The sequence below is a fragment of the Cyphellophora attinorum genome (assembly GCF_001299255.1).
Source record: "Cyphellophora attinorum strain CBS 131958 chromosome Unknown Contig1, whole genome shotgun sequence".
NCBI lineage: Eukaryota > Fungi > Ascomycota > Eurotiomycetes > Chaetothyriales > Cyphellophoraceae > Cyphellophora > Cyphellophora attinorum.
Window position 1 is genome coordinate 1,257,962 of NW_017253229.1, and position 15,943 is coordinate 1,273,904.

The 15,943-nt window shown below is 53.7% G+C and overlaps 5 protein-coding genes across 5 annotated transcripts; 4 read left to right on the forward strand and 1 right to left on the reverse strand.

Annotated features, from left to right (window-relative positions):
* Positions 1 to 67: 67 nt before the first annotated feature.
* Positions 68 to 4,562, forward strand: AB675_712 (Oligomycin resistance ATP-dependent permease YOR1; the record flags this gene model as incomplete). The annotated part of the gene is made up of 3 exons (XM_018147475.1): positions 68 to 838; positions 892 to 1,524; positions 1,662 to 4,562. 3 exons carry the CDS (start codon positions 68 to 70, stop codon positions 4,560 to 4,562), a joined length of 4,305 nt encoding a protein of 1,434 aa, XP_018006063.1.
* A 1,375-nt stretch (positions 4,563 to 5,937) lies between these two features.
* Positions 5,938 to 6,504, forward strand: AB675_713 (uncharacterized protein; the record flags this gene model as incomplete). Its single annotated transcript, XM_018147486.1, has 1 exon — positions 5,938 to 6,504. One exon carries the CDS (start codon positions 5,938 to 5,940, stop codon positions 6,502 to 6,504), a length of 567 nt encoding a protein of 188 aa, XP_018005605.1.
* Positions 6,505 to 7,194: 690 nt separating this feature from the next.
* AB675_714 (3-oxoacyl-[acyl-carrier-protein] FabG) lies at positions 7,195 to 8,171 on the reverse strand (the record flags this gene model as incomplete). The annotated part of the gene is made up of 2 exons (XM_018147496.1): positions 7,195 to 7,815; positions 7,995 to 8,171. The coding sequence occupies 2 exons, from the start codon at positions 8,169 to 8,171 to the stop codon at positions 7,195 to 7,197; spliced, it is 798 nt and encodes a 265-aa protein (XP_018005860.1).
* A 332-nt stretch (positions 8,172 to 8,503) lies between these two features.
* On the forward strand, positions 8,504 to 10,913 carry AB675_715 (N-terminal kinase-like protein; the record flags this gene model as incomplete). The annotated part of the gene is made up of 2 exons (XM_018147507.1): positions 8,504 to 8,632; positions 8,679 to 10,913. 2 exons carry the CDS (start codon positions 8,504 to 8,506, stop codon positions 10,911 to 10,913), a joined length of 2,364 nt encoding a protein of 787 aa, XP_018005705.1.
* A 596-nt stretch (positions 10,914 to 11,509) lies between these two features.
* On the forward strand, positions 11,510 to 15,322 carry AB675_716 (Histidine kinase 2; the record flags this gene model as incomplete). The annotated part of the gene is made up of 1 exon (XM_018147517.1): positions 11,510 to 15,322. One exon carries the CDS (start codon positions 11,510 to 11,512, stop codon positions 15,320 to 15,322), a length of 3,813 nt encoding a protein of 1,270 aa, XP_018005491.1.
* Between the last annotated feature and the right edge of the window lie 621 nt (positions 15,323 to 15,943).

Sequence of the window (15,943 nt, forward strand, 5' to 3'; positions counted from 1 at the left end):
GTTCCCTACACTGTGCCGATAGCCGAAGCAACGCAAATTTGCGCCCACACCCAGCGCACACATCCAGATGGCGCATAACGGCCGTGACTCGGAGAAGGATGCCGAGAGGGCACTCGAGAATAGTACAGAGCAGCCAGAGCCAGAGCTAGTAAATCGCGATGAGCCAGAACAGTACTTGCAAGTGCCTCGGCCGGCTCTGCGGACACTTGGTAGAGGAAAGAGCCAGGACGGCACATTGGAGAAGGTTGTGTCTGCCAGATCGATAGCGACGACTGCTACAGGCACGAGTTTCGTCGAAAGCAAAGCCGAGCAACCGAAGCGGCCATGGCATCGGAGACTGAATCCTCTCAGACGTGGCAAAGTACCGCCAATACCGAAGGAGAGACAAGTCTCGAGAGAATACAATGCTGGGTTCTTCAGTTTGCTCACATTCCAGTGGATCCATCCACTGATGACGGTCGGGTACAAGCGTACGCTTGAGGTCAACGATATCTGGACTGTGAATCCGGAACGATCTTCGGAGGTCCTCATGTCCAGGCTGATGTCCTCTTTCAAACGGAGAGCGTCCAGAGGGGAGCGAAATCCTTTGCTCTGGGCATTATACGATGCGCACCGGAAAGAATTCCTGCTAGGAGCCTTCTGCGCTCTGTTCTCGTCACTTTTTCAGGTCTTTTCGCCATTCACTACCAGGTATTTAATAGCCTATGCTCAGCAGGCATGGCTCGCCGACAAGACTGGCTCACCTGAGCCGAATGTTGGCCACGGCATTGGCTGGCGATTGGCATCACCTTCATGCAGGTCTGTCAAAGTACAGCCACCAATCAATTCATTTACCGAGGTATGGTGGTAGGTGGCGAAGCTCGAGCAGTCTTGATCAATGCCATATTCGAGAAATCACTGAAGTTGTCTGGTCGTGCAAAAGCTGGTGGGAAAGCACTCGATCACGAGCAGACTCAGAATGGTATCGCTGAACTTGAGGCGCTGTCGAAGAAGTCGGTTCATCGACCAGCGTTGCAGCGAGCAATCTCTGGCGTGTTGCACCCCAAGACTGGACCAAAGGCTACGCCAGACAAGGGTACCGGAGTATCTGGCGACGGAACCGGATGGAACAACGGCAAGATCGTGAACTTGATGAGCGTCGACACGTATCGCGTTGATCAAGCCTCTGGCATGTTTCATCTGGTCTGGACATCGCCGATCCAGATCGCCGTCGTTTTGGTCGTACTGTGCATCAACCTTGGATATAGTGCGCTTTCCGGCTATGCATTGATAGTGATTTGCGTTCCGGCATTGACCAAGACGATCAAGATTTTGTTTCGGCGGAGAAAGAAGATCAACAGAGTAACCGACCAAAGAGTCAGCTTGACACAGGAAATCCTCGCATCTGTGAGGTTTGTCAAATTCTTTGGATGGGAAACGAGCTTCCTGGAGCGACTAAAGGAATTGCGTAAGCGTGAGATCCGCATGATCCAGGTGTTGCTGAGTATCCGCAATGCAATTAACGCCCTGGCGATGGCAATGCCGGTATTCGCTCGATGTTGTCTTTCATCACGTACTCTCTGACAAGTCACAATCTGGATCCGGCTAGAGTCTTCTCGTCTCTTGCTCTGTTCAACTCTTTACGTCTTCCACTGAATTTGCTGCCCCTTGTCATCGGTCAGGTCACCGATGCCTCCGCATCCATGGGCAGGATACAAGAGTTCTTGCTGGAGGAAGAGCAAGGTGATGAGGTCATATGGGATGATGACATGGAGCCGGCTGTGCAAGTTGACGATGCGTCTTTCACCTGGGAAAGGACAGCAACGGTCGATAAAGACAAAGTCGCAACCTTCCAGACCAGGAAAGACCTCAAAGACGCTAAAGCAGCCAAAGAAGCTGCAAAGAAAGCCGCTAAAAAGGAAGGAAAGGAGAAGCGCATGAGCATAAAGAAGGGCGAGAAGCCTGTCGACAGTGATGCATCCAGTGAGACGACAGCCACTGAGCCGTTCAGAATACACGACATCGAGCTTAGTGTAGGGCGGAAGGAGCTGATTGCTGTAATCGGTACAGTGGGAAGTGGCAAGACATCGCTCCTGGCGGCTTTGGCAGGGGACATGAGGAAGACCGGAGGGAAGGTGCAAATGGCTGGCAGTCGTGCCTTCTGTCCACAGTACGCCTGGATCCAGAACACCACTCTCAAGGAGAACATTCTGTTCGGTAAGCCATACAACACCAAATGGTACAATTCAGTCATCGATGCGTGTGCGCTTCGGCCAGACCTCCAGATCTTGCCTGCGGGCGATCAGACCGAGATCGGCGAAAGAGGAATCACGCTTTCTGGTGGGCAAAAGCAGAGATTGAATATCGCCCGTGCCATCTACTTCGATGCTGACATCGTTCTCATGGATGATCCGCTATCAGCCGTTGATGCACACGTTGGAAGACACATCATGGATAATGCCATCTGCGGGCTCATGAAGGATAAGTGCCGCATCCTAGCAACTCATCAGCTTCACGTGCTGAACCGATGCGATCGGATTGTATGGATGGAAGATGGACACATCCAAGCTGTCGACACGTACGCTAATCTAATGGCCAACAGTGTCGATTTTCAGAAGCTCATGGCCACGACTGCTCAAGAAGACGATGCAGCAGTGAAAGCTGTGAATCCAGAAGACCAAGAGAACAAGCCCAAAGACAGCAAAAAGAAGAAAAAGGCAGCGGCTTTGATGCAGAAGGAAGAGAGAGCTGTCGAGTCTGTCAGCTGGGACGTCTGGGGAGCATACATGAAAGCCTCCGGATCCTGGTTCATCTGGCCGCTGATCTTCCTCTCACTGGTTGCTTCTCAAGGTTCGAACATTGTGACAAGTCTGTGGCTGTCGTGGTGGGTCAGCGACCACTGGGGCTGGGCAACAGGTGCTTACATCGGGCTGTATGCCGGTCTTGGTGTCATCCAGGCCTTGTTGATGTTTGCTTTCTCCACGATTCTGTCGACAGCTGGTACCAACTCCAGTAAAACACTTCTGCACAACGCACTTACCAGTGTTTTGAGGGCACCAATGTCCTTCTTCGATACGACACCGTTGGGGCGGATCACTAATCGCTTCTCCAAAGACGTGGATTCCATGGACAATAATCTGACGGACGCGATGAGGATGTATTTCCTCACGCTTGGCATGATCGTCTCGGTCTTTGCGCTGATCATTGCGTACTTTCACTTCTTCGCGGTCGCCTTAGGCCCGCTATTCATCTTGTTCTGCTTCGCAGCCAGTTACTATCGAACGTCCGCAAGGGAGCTCAAGCGACATGAAGCTGTCCTTCGGTCCTCGGTCTTTGCTCGCTTCTCGGAATCTATCTCTGGTGTCGCATCAATTCGCGCATATGGCATGCAAAAGTACTTTGTCAACCGCGTCAGGGAAGCCATGGACGACATGAACTCGGCGTACTATCTCACCTTTGCTAACCAGCGATGGCTAGCCGTTAGGCTTGACGCTATCGGCAACTTGCTGGTCCTCACGACTGCCATTCTTGTTGTTACGGATCGGTTTAATGTCAACCCTAGCATTGCTGGTCTGGTGCTATCGTATATTCTCTCCATCGTCCAGATGATTCAGTTCACTGTCCGGCAGCTCGCTGAGGTGGAGAACAACATGAACGCCACGGAGCGACTGCACTATTACGGAACGCAGCTCGATCAGGAAGCACCACTGAAGCAGCGTGAAGTGCCTGACAGCTGGCCGCAAGCAGGTCAGATCTCGTTCAACAACGTGGAGATGCGGTATCGGGCCGAATTGCCACTCGTGCTCCGAGGACTTGACATGCAGATCCGTGGGGGCGAGCGGATTGGCATTGTAGGCCGAACAGGCGCAGGGAAATCCAGCATCATGTCAGCCTTGTTCCGTCTCAACGAGTTGTCTGGAGGCTCGATCAAGATCGACGACATCGATATCGCCACTGTTGGACTTGCCGACCTTCGATCACGCTTGGCGATCATCCCGCAAGACCCAACGTTATTCAAAGGCACAGTCCGCTCGAATCTGGACCCATTTGGCGAACATTCTGATCTCGAGCTGTGGTCAGCGTTGCGGAAAGCTGACTTGATTGGAGACGATTCACCACTTAGTCCGACCAAAGACGTTAGACCACATACTGCCGAGACCGGCTTCACATCAACGTCTGTGGTCAACTCGCCAACAGCAGGCACCGAGAAGCGCATCCACCTCGACAGCATCGTCGAGGATGAAGGTCTGAACTTCTCGCTCGGCCAGCGACAGCTGATGGCTCTCGCCCGAGCGCTAGTGCGCAACTCACAGATTATTGTCTGTGACGAAGCGACCTCTTCAGTCGATTTTGAAACGGACGAGCGCATTCAGAAGACAATTCGAGAAGGCTTCGAGGGCAAGACACTGCTGTGTATAGCGCACAGGCTCAAGACCATCATCAATTATGATCGCATTTGCGTCATGGACCAGGGACAAATTGCTGAGTTGGACACTCCAGTCAGCCTGTTCGATCGTGGAGGAATCTTCAGAGGGATGTGCGACAAGAGTCATATCACGAGAGATGACTTCTTTAGGACTTGAATCGTCCGCGTGACGCAAAATATTGATGCTTTTGTTGGGGTTTCGCGAAAGCATAGGGAGGACATGGCATGTTTGCGAACCATATCATAGCGTTGGGTTCATGGCGTTTCGCCATAGAGATTAGGCTGACCAAAAGTCCGCATCAGGTATTCGTTATTGATGATTAATGCTGATGAGGCTGATGATTTATCGATGGACATTTTCTTGTCTTGTTGAGCCGCTGCGATGGCGCTGCGGTCTTGTGTTCGATGACCTTTCGATTGCCGCTGATATAACATCCGTGCTCCTAAATTGAGACAGAGTTGCGGGTTCCAGCAATAGCGCGGCGGCGATTTTACGAGCTCTTAGGTTTCGGACGATGCGGTTATCGAAGCGTCATGCTCAAGCTCATCACCGTCGGCGAGAAGCTCCAGAACGCGGAGGCTGCTGGTGTCATAGCCGGCAGTTATGCGCAGACACGTGAATCCCGTCTTCCATACCCTCGTCGACGAGGTCCCAACAAGATTGCGATCTCGATTGGCATCTTGGTCATCTCTACAGTGGAGGACTCAAGAACATCAGATGGAGATTCTTATCGCCAACTTGGCACCTTGAAACCCCCAAGCGAGAAATCTTGTCTCGCGTGCCTGGACCTATCCGGCGCACCTAACCGTAAGTGATTGCGATCATCAGGAACAGGCATGGCTCCCCTGTAGAACTACTGCAGAGTAATGGTGTTGGCAAGATTCGAATGGCGAATCAATGCAATTTCCACACAATATCCAGACTTCCCGCTCTCTGCCCGTACCTGAAAGCTACGCCTAACGGGGAATCGAAGCACCGCCCGGTTCCAGACCCTACCACCTTTGAACTTGATATGCTGCGGATGTGCCAACGAGCGTGTCTTCCGTGTCGTGTCACCTCTGTTGTTGCAGCAGGTCGAAACCACGACATACATACTGACAGGCTGCACATAGCAGAAATCGCAAGGTCGATTCCATTTCGACGGAAATCGAACACGAGATTTCAGGCACAGCCGATCTACCCCAGTGGCCGCAGCATCAGTCGCGACTTCCGAACTCCACGACGGCCCAGCCTGCAAGAACAACTCGCAGGACTGTTCTGCAGCATCTTGCTTGTTCACTCAGCCACCTCAAATAACGTGTATCATTGTGTTACTACCACCCCACCGTGACCTCACTCGGATCAGTGATCGACCCTCCGAAACATCGTCTGCAGCAGACGCCTTCAAACAGCAAGGAATCCCATATCCAACAGTCTCATAGCAGCCTGACTGCAAACCAACCGGGACCTGCTTCAACAGGATCCAACAGCTTTGCCTCGCCCATACTGAGTACACTCTATCAAGAAGACTATATCAGCAACATTATCGACCATGGGTCTTGAAAAGCCAGAGCCCGCCCTCCTCTCCCAACCCTCACCCCGCCTGTCCTTCGACGACACCCACCCAGACCACCTCGACACTGCCCAACACAACCGGCCGAAATCCGAGTTCGACCCTTGCGTCAATGCCAAAATCTGCTCACCATTCTATCTCTACAACCACGACTCACCTCGCCAATCTGAGAACAAGTCTCGTCCAGACATCAGCATTGCCGTGCGAGATCTCGAGTCCGGCATCACGCCTGTGTCTACCAACACTCACAAAGGCTCCTCACCCGCGCTCGAAAAGAGGAACAGCAATGACTCTGGCGTGGTCAGAAACGGAAAGTGGCAGGTACCGTGGGCAAGACGAATGCAACAAGGGTCGACGCTGAATCGTTGCATGACCAAACCCAAGGTCAGTCGATGGAAGAGCATTCCTCAACGTCAGAGGCTCATAATCAAGATCCTGCTTGCCCTCATCATGGTCGGCTTGATCATTGGACTGGCGGTTGGATTGACCAAGGCGTTGGGTGGAGGTGTGTGGAAGAGCAACAACGCGACGAGCGGCATTGCGTGAGCTCAGCAGGAGCATTCATTCACTACAGAGATACCCTTTCGGGCCACTTGTCGGACGTGCCTGACTTTGGCACCATCTGAGATTTCATTGAAGCATTAGCGAGGCGTTCAGGAGGTTTCAGAGATACACAATTGAGCGGAACAGGGTCAGATTGACGAGACAACCACACCAGCAACATTTTGCACAATATCGGAGAGAACGAAGCTTCTGGCGGACTGCTCTTATACTCACTTCGATCACGCCGGCCAGGACGTCCCACAACGACGGGCCTACGATGTCTTCCGAGCCAGGAGACACCGCACCCCACGTTTCTCCCAAAGCGGACGCTGTACATAGGAAGAGAACGGGACAAGAGGGTGGAACCCACATACACATCTGAGCGGAAAGGGAGAAGTTTGCTGTCCCGCGGCTGGAATAGAGTACGGACAAGTTGAAGCAAGTGGCCCTTTCCTTTTGCAATATCTTCACGAATGAACAGCACACCTCCGTCTGCAATATGCAGTAGGGGTTTTATGAACCATTGGCCGACCTTCCTTTCCCTAACATGGCCTCTCCCTCCCCGATGCAGGGCCTTATTGATGCAGCAAAAAAGCTTCTATTCGGCTGAAAATGACCTCCGCTACGCCACCTAAGGATGCTCTCTACCCCTTCGGACAGCTCAACAGGTAATTACACCAAACCACCCCGACATCAAGCAATACTCATCTTCATCCCCCCATTCGCACAAACCACACTCCCCGTACACCATCCCCCATCTTCCGAACACAACATGCCTACCACGCCCGCCACCTCCTCTGGCCACGCTGGCCTCCGCCCACCCATCCCCTCCCTCACAATCCGATCATACTCCTCCCCCTTCTCTCCACCTCCCGCCTTCACTTTATGCTCCTCCGCATCCTCATAATCCATCAGCGGCGCTCCATCAACGTACTTCTGATTCACATCCCAAAACTCCTTGCCTGCTTGGGCGTACATGTCTCCCCACACGGGCCCAGGGTTGATTGCGTTGACTGTCGCTCGCGAAGCCAGTTCGCGGGCGTGCACGCGCGTCATGGCTTCCAGCGCGGCTTTGGTGCCCGCGTAGATTGACTGGCCTTCGCAGCCGATGGAGGCGCTGACACTGCTGACGTTGACGATCCGGCCGGAGCGGTCTTTGGGCAGGTAGGGCTCGGCTGCTTGTGTGAGGAGTAAAGGGGCGAGGACGTTGACGTGGTATTGTGCGTTGAATTGGGTTATTTCGATCGGGCCGAGTTTGGTGTCGTTGAGGGACTTGTTCCCCGCTATGCCGGCGCAGTTGATGAGGATGTCAATCTGAAGGCGCCGGTTCGCGGGTGGGAGAATTTGGATTTGGCGGTGGAGATGATGTAGGGGGCGGAGCGGGTTGGGTCGGAGAGGTCGGCTTGGGTGGGGTGGCAGGAGATGTTGTGGGTGGATTGTAGTTGTTCGCAGAGGCGTTGGGTGGGTTCGGCGGAGGAGTCGGAGGTGTAGACTAGGAGGAGAGAGCAGCCTTTGACGGCGAGGTTCTTGGCTATGGCGGCGCCGATGCCGCGAGACCCGCCTGTGATGATGGCGAACTTGCCTTCGTGTGGGCGGTAGGAGGCCTCGCGGGGGATGTTGGTGGAGGGGGTGCGGCGTGCGGAGGGACGCTCGGCGGTGATGACTTGCATGGTGGGCAAGGCCTCCAGGGCGAAGTCGATATAACACGGCTGATCGAGGCCGCCCACTGTACTTGCTGGGTCTGAGTTGAACGAGAGTGTGTCAAGTAGTGTAGTGCTCGTTGACTACGAGTGTAGGATATGTGGTCGAGTGGGGGGCATTGTAAAGTTATTTTGGGGAGCGGGAAAGGAAATCGCGGGGAAAATCATTGGTACGGGCGGCATCGATAATTGAAGGCGCGTCGTCGTACAGGGACACCTCATTGTCTTTGATACAACATCTCATGATGCGGTGACGCAGACTGTGCGACGATCGTGATTGAATCGCTGGGTCTGGTCTCCTTATGGATTTCCTGAAGTCGGCGGTAGCATCAGCAATCGCCAAGTCGAGTTCATTTCCATATACCATTGGCGATCGCATTGATAGCAACGAGTCAATATGGAATTTGTGTAATGGAACAAAGAAGGCACGCGTGAATCAAAAGTCAGCCTTGTCATAGCATACTGACTGAGTGATAGGATGACGGCTCGGCTGTCTGCGTCTTCTCCTTCGATATCAATGCCAACAGGTCACGGCTACCCCTTGCGAAGAACGCCATTAGGAAACTACGTACTCTCCGCCATCCGGGCGTGATCAAGACTGTCGATGTCATAGAAACCGAGGCGACGATATACCTCGTTACAGAGCGCGTCACACCGCTGAGCTGGCATGTCAAGAGGAAGAGTCTCAGTCCGGAGACCATCAAATGGGGCTTGCATAGCATTGCAACGACGCTCAAATTCATCAACGGCGACGCTTCGTCTGTCCATGGCGCTGTGCGAGTGGCTTCAATATTTGCGAATGAGGCTGGCGAGTGGAAGCTGGGAGGCTTTGAGGTGCTCAGTTCGCTGAACGAGGACGACGCTGTGATATACAACTATGGCACTCTGCTGCCAGACGCCAATCGGTATGCTCCGCCTGAGGTGGCCGCCAACGGCTGGAGTGTGATCAAGAAGCATCCTCTTACGGCAGCGGATGCATATGGGCTAGGTACCTTGGTTTACGAGGCATTCAATGGCGTCTTCCACGGAACAGATCAGTTGACTCAGCCGAAGAGCATACCGGGATCGATCGCACCCAGCTATAAGCGTCTGATCAACGCCAATCCGAAAGTCAGACTCAGTCCGGCGCACTTCCTAGAACAGGGAAAGAAGGCCGGCAGTTTCCTCCAGACTCCGCTTATCAATATAACGGAGAGCGCAGATAATCTGGGACTTATGAACCATGAGGAGCGCGATGACTTCTTACAAGAGTTGGACAAGCTATCAGATGATTTTCCGGAAGACTTCTTCAAGTCCAAGATTCTACCAGAGCTTTTGAAGTCGGTCGAGTTCGGTGGCGGAGGGCCCAGCGTCGTGTCTGCTATCATGAAGATCAGCATCAAGATGACAGACGACGAGTTCGAGGCCAGACTAACGCCAGTGCTACTGCGACTGTTCCAGATGCCCGACCGCCAAATCAGGGTCGCTCTGCTAGACCACCTCCCACTCATGATAGATCGCATGTCACAAAAGGACATCAACGGCAAGGTCTGGCCCGCCATGACGACTGGCTTCACAGACACTGCACCTGTGATAAGGGAGCAGACAGTCAAGGCCGTCTTGGTGGTCATCACTAAGTTAGCAGATCGCACTATCAACGGAGAACTGCTCCGCTTCCTGGCTAAGACTGCCAACGACGAGCAGCCCGGTATCAGGACAAATACCACGATATGTCTGGGCAAGATTGCCCGCAACCTCGGTGTCGGCTCAAGAGCCAAAGTCCTCATTGCAGCTTTCACAAGGTCATTACGAGATCCATTCGTACACGCCCGAATGGCTGCTCTGATGGCGCTGAACGCCACACTCGACGTTTTCAGCGAAGACGACTGCGCTGCAAAGCTATTGCCAGTCCTTGTTCAATCGCTTGTAGACAAGGAGAAAATTGTCCGGGACCAGGCCAACAAGACCTTCGACACATATCTAGCACGAGTCAGAAAATACGCGGCAACTTTGCCAGAAACTGCGATCCCGCCCGAAACGGCAAACAATCCAAGTGCTGCCCCAGCAAGGATCGGCAACCAGAACGACAGTTCATGGGCAGGCTGGGCAATCTCTTCGTTCACGAACAAACTCACGACCGCCAAGGGCGAAATGCAAAGCGCCGCTCCTACCAATGGCACCGCAAACCACGCACAATCACTTCCACCATCAGGGCGAGCGACACCGACGGTCCAGGTCCACAGACCAGCGTCCGCAGCCCCACCAGCAGCAAAAGTAGCTCCGGCAAATTCGAGCACCAACATCATGGACGACACGGCAGACTTCGATAATGATGATGATGTCCTCGACGCCTGGGGCGAGATGGACGAGGAAGAAGACAACTTCTTCGATGCGCCCGCTGCAAAGTCATCCAAGTCAAAGACAGGTCCTAGCGCGACGTCAACACCTACAGCAGCGTACGACGACGGTGGCGAGCCAGACTTCGCCGGCTGGCTCGCTGCGCAGTCAAAGGCGAAGACGGTCGGCAAGGCTGCGCCAAAAGGTCTTACAAAAGCAGCAACGAATACTACCAACACGAGCAAGCTTGCGCCAAGGCCCGCCGCACCGGGTAGGAGTGCGTCTGCTGGAGTTGTAGCGGCGCCAAAAGCGAAGGTCCAGGCGGTGAAGAAAGACGTGCTGAAGCCCAAAGTAGAGAAAGCTGACGATGATGATTGGGGCGCTGCTTGGGATTGAGGCTCATAAGATGCTGCGCAAAGTGGCTGCTGTATGAATGATATATTATCCACCAACATTGGTAACGAAATAGGTCTTGAGCCGGGAATTCAAGGAATACATTTCCGACAACTTAGATGGCAGGAGACGTGTTTCAATCTAGGCCAGCCCTGGAGTCTAGACATCTAATTCTCCTACAACACAGCTAGTGTGTGGCGACACAGAATGTAGCAACGTCTATGTGATGCCTCGTCGGTCAATTGTTCGGAAGTACTTTGTCGATGCTGGCTTCAACCTGCAGCGACACGTAGTTCGGAATTGCTTGAAAGTTTTATTCGCTGCCAGTTGCGGAAGCCCTGTTCCGGGTGGCAGTCCCCTTCGAGTTCTGATTTCAGCCTACGCTCGATCCCCGAGACGGCAATCACGATCGGGCGCCCTCCTGATAGAGGCCCCATTCGTGTACAGATTCGCGCCCGCTTTGCTGGGTTGCGACTTTCGTGCTTCCACTGCAGTGTCGATGCAGCGCCTAGTCAGCATGACAATCCGGCACGTGTATCTCGCTACTGCACCGACGAGTTGCCTCGTCTAGGAGGACGCCTGCCGATCTGGCGCCCGGCATGGCGCCTTCCGCCGCCGGAGATTCCGACCTGGTCACACTATCCTTACACCAGTATCTGGACCATGATCCACGACCTACGTTCGTTTTGGACATCGGCAGCGCACCTGTCGCTGATGATGTTCCACTTCAAACGGCCTTCTGCAACAAGGCTCTTCTGGACGATGAAGCACTCCTCCGAAGCATCGTCGCTGCCGCTTCTTTAGATTCATCGGAAAGGACAAGCCGGAGACACCGCCACTTCCGTCGCTGGCTTTTCGACACGCGCCCGCCACCTCACCCGGATCGCGCTAACGTTGAATATGGCGGCGTCTGCTGGTCAACATATGTGGTGGAAAGTCACTACAGAGTTGTCGCCGCTAATGTCTGCCGACATCAGTCAGAGACAACCTCTTCTTCACGATCGACTCACTCGAGGACCCTCAGCAGTAGCAGCATTTCTGGAGCAAGGCTAGCATCTCACTCGCGCAACGCGCTCTATGATCCTAAACCACCACCAACGGTCGAGGACCAGAAGATCGCATTCGCGGACGACCAACTCCAAGCATTGTCAGCAGACTGGACTGCCAAAAAGCCGAAGGGCAGACTGACGCAGCATGAAGAGTTCGCTCGCAGCACAGACTGGGGCACTACGCCTCTCGGCTCCATTTCTAGCTGGACCCCGGAGTTTCGTGACCTTGCCAACCTTGTCATGCACAATCCTCATCCGTGCGCTCTCTTTTGGGGCCAGGAGCTCACCATGTTGTACAACGATGCCTACAGGATAGAGGTAGCTGGTAACAAGCATCCCGTTCTGATGGGTTCGGGCTTCTTTGGGCCGTTTGGTGAGCTCTGGTCGGGCGTCAAAGCCTTGTTCGAAGAGTGTGCCCGGACCGGCCAAAGTATACGCAAGGAGAACGATCGGTTACTTATCGAGAGGTATGGCTATCTCGAAGAGACCTTCTTCTCTTGGTCCTTTGTACCCATGTACGACAAAGGTGCGCATTTGTTGGGATTCTACAATGCACCCTTCGAGACGACATACCAAACTGTCAGTAGTAGACGAATGGAGACTCTGCAACGTCTGGGCGAAGAAGTTGCGGGGGCGAGGTCTGTCGGCCAATTCTGGAAAGGCGTCATTGCTGGACTCGAGAGCAATCCATACGACATCGTTTTCGCAACAGTGTACTCGGTTGGGGAGCATGAGGGAAGTGACTCAGCATCGAACTCCTCATCCAGTAACATAATATCGAAGCGCGCTACGCTGCAGGGCACCATAGGCGTTCCTGCGACACATCCGGCGGCTATAGCCAAGGTTGACTTCCAAAGTACAGATGGTATCATACCTCATCTACGGGACGCAGTATTAGCTAACGCACCTATCTTGCTACGAGATGAGGACGACACGCTTCCTGAGGTGCTACTTGAAGGCATACAGTATGGCGGCTTTGAGATCCCCTCGAAAGAGGTTCTGGTCATTCCTGTGACTTCGACTAATGGAGAGAACACACTTGGTATCTTGACTATCGGGCTGAACCCACGCAGGCAATACGATCATGACTACCAGACCTTCATCGCCATGCTGATTCGACAACTGACGACAACTCTAGCGTCTATCATGGCTTCGGAAGATGAAGCCCGCAAAAATCGCACTGCCGCTGAAGTCGCCGCGTTGCAGCAAGAGCGCTTGACAGAGGAGCTTGCTCTGCAGACAAGTCGTCAGAAACGCATGACAGAGCTCTCGCCTTTGGGAATGTTCCTCATCTCTCCTGACGGAGTCCTCCTTGAGGCCAATGACCGCTACTACGAGATGACCAACAACGCGAAGGAACAGTCTTCTATGTCATTCATGGAGACTGTACACGAGTCTAACATGCCTCTAGCTATACAGATGTGGACAAGACTTACAGCCGAGCGAAGAGTTGTGTCAGAAGAAATACTCATGAATCACAACTACAATACTGAAATCGACGAAACGACTGGAAAACCCATAGAACCATGGGTGCTTGCCTCCGCCCTGCCAGAAATCGGACAGGACGGCGAGATACGAAGTGTCATGGGGTCAATCACAGATATTAGCCATCTTCACTTTGCTCGCAGACTTCAGGACCAGCGTCTACGCGAGGCAGAGGAGACTAAGATTCAGCAGAACGCCTTCATCGACATCACATCCCACGAGATGAGGAACCCGCTAAGCGCTGTCCTGATCTGCGCAGAAGACATTCGAGAATCTCTTCAGCAACACCACTTCGAGGAGCACTCTACAAAGGTTGTCACAGAATGTATTGAGGCAGCAAACACCATATCTCTGTGCGTACAGCATCAGAAGTCCATTGTTGATGATATCCTCACAATATCAAAGTTGAATTCGAATTTGCTGGTTATTTGTCCTCAACCCATCCAACCGGTCAGCGTTATACAGCAGGCCATGAATATGTTCCGGAACGAGACGCAGTCCAAGCGGATAGACCTGAGTCTACATCTGCACCCCTCCATGCGCGACTTGAACATTGATTGGGTGATGCTTGATCCCGGGCGGGTGCTGCAGATGACTGTCAACCTGCTCACGAACGCCATCAAGTTCACACAGCAATCACGCCAGCGGTTCATCTCTGTGTTTATTGGCGCATCCTTGAGTCCTCCTATTCCTCAAACGAAAGGGTTTCACTATGTGCCGGTCAGAGAGCCTAACTCGGCGCACGATGTCACCGCGAGTCCGGAATGGGGCAGTGGTAGCGAGCTGTTTATACGGGTCAAAGTCACAGACTCTGGCTGTGGCCTTACGTCTGAGGAGAAGCAACGGCTGTTCGAGCGCTTTGCTCAGGCTTCGCCACGGACACATGCTCAGTACGGCGGAAGCGGGCTCGGACTCTTCATCTCTCGGCAACTTGCAGAGTTGCATGGGGGGCAGATAGGCGCCGCATCAGAAGCGGGAGTTGGAAGCACATTCGGCTTCTTCATCCAATGCCGACGGGCTGCTGACCCTAACGCAAGTGGCAGTGTTGGGGCTCCGAAGGTGGCTTTGTCTGCCTCAACAGAGCGCCCAGATCCCGTCCCAGTGCAAGGTGACGACCCGCAACCGTCCAGCGGAGCGCGGCAGAAGGTCAACATTAGCGATTCGCAACTCACAACTCATGCAGAGACCGTTCCAATCACACCTGGTCCTGACCCGTCGTTACCACGAGCATTCATGAAGCCCATCTCAGAGCAGGGTGGCGGTGGCAGCCCCGCCAATGTGGTCAACCCATCAAGGAAAATCCATGTACTGATTGTGGAAGACAACCTCGTAAACCAACGCATCGTACGCAAACAGCTCGAGAAGGCCGGGTGTATCGTCAGCACGGCGGACAATGGCGTGCTCGCCCTCGAGTATCTTAAGACCACGGATTTGTACACATCATCGTCCTCTACTACATCGGCCTCCCACAGAAGAGCGGCCTCGTCCACTTCGCCCTCTCACAGAAGAGCGGCAGCCTCGGCAGCGAAACCACTACCGACGACTCTCACGAAACCAGCCACAACAGCAACATCGTCATCTCGACCTAACTCTTCTTCACCAGCTCCGATCAACATCATCCTCATGGACCTCGAAATGCCAGAGATGGGCGGTTTGGAATGCGTCACGCATATCCGTCGCTTAGAGGCGGAAGGCGTAATCAAACGGCATATTCCCGTCGTGGCGGTGACAGCAAATGTCCGGCCAGAGCAGATGATGGATGCACGCAAGGTGGGGATGGATGATATAGTCAGCAAGCCGTTCAGGATAAAAGAATTGGTGCAGAGGATTGAGGGGTGGGTCGGTGTCGGGATAGAGACAGGTGGCGGTGGAGGCTGAGAACCATCAGACCCATACTGCTTGCTGTATATGTGGTACGAGTGACCATATCTCAAACTTCATCCCTGCTCCACTCTGGACTGAATCCTCCAAGCGTCGGATGATACATCTCGTCGCCATCATGCTGCGTGAACTCAACATTGAGCCTGTCCTCCCTCAAGCCAAGCACGTCGATGCAGTGAGCACAGAGTGCCTTTGCGACATCCATGCGCAGCTGACTCGGGCGACCGCGTCGAATGTCAAGCATCAACACTGCTACTGGCACGGCTCTGGCTCGCTGTTGCCTTCGACGGGGCTTCGCCAGATACTCCCCTCGCCCAGCTCGCGGATGGCGATGCTGATGCGCCGAGGATCGACTGTCATTAGGCGGGCGTAGGTTGAGATCATTGATGTTGCTAGTTGCTTTTTGGTGGCGGTTGGGTAGTGGTCATTCACGTCGAGTTGTAGGTAAGGCATAGCGCTTGGCAACGCCGATGAAATGAGCGACGATGCGCTGCCAGTGCTGACACCACTACCAAGTATTTGAGCCAAATATAGATGTCTTCGAATGCAGCTGACTTAGATGGGGAGGAAGTTGCTCACTCATGCCGTGATGTCGCGTGGCTGCCAGCAGTAAGAAGT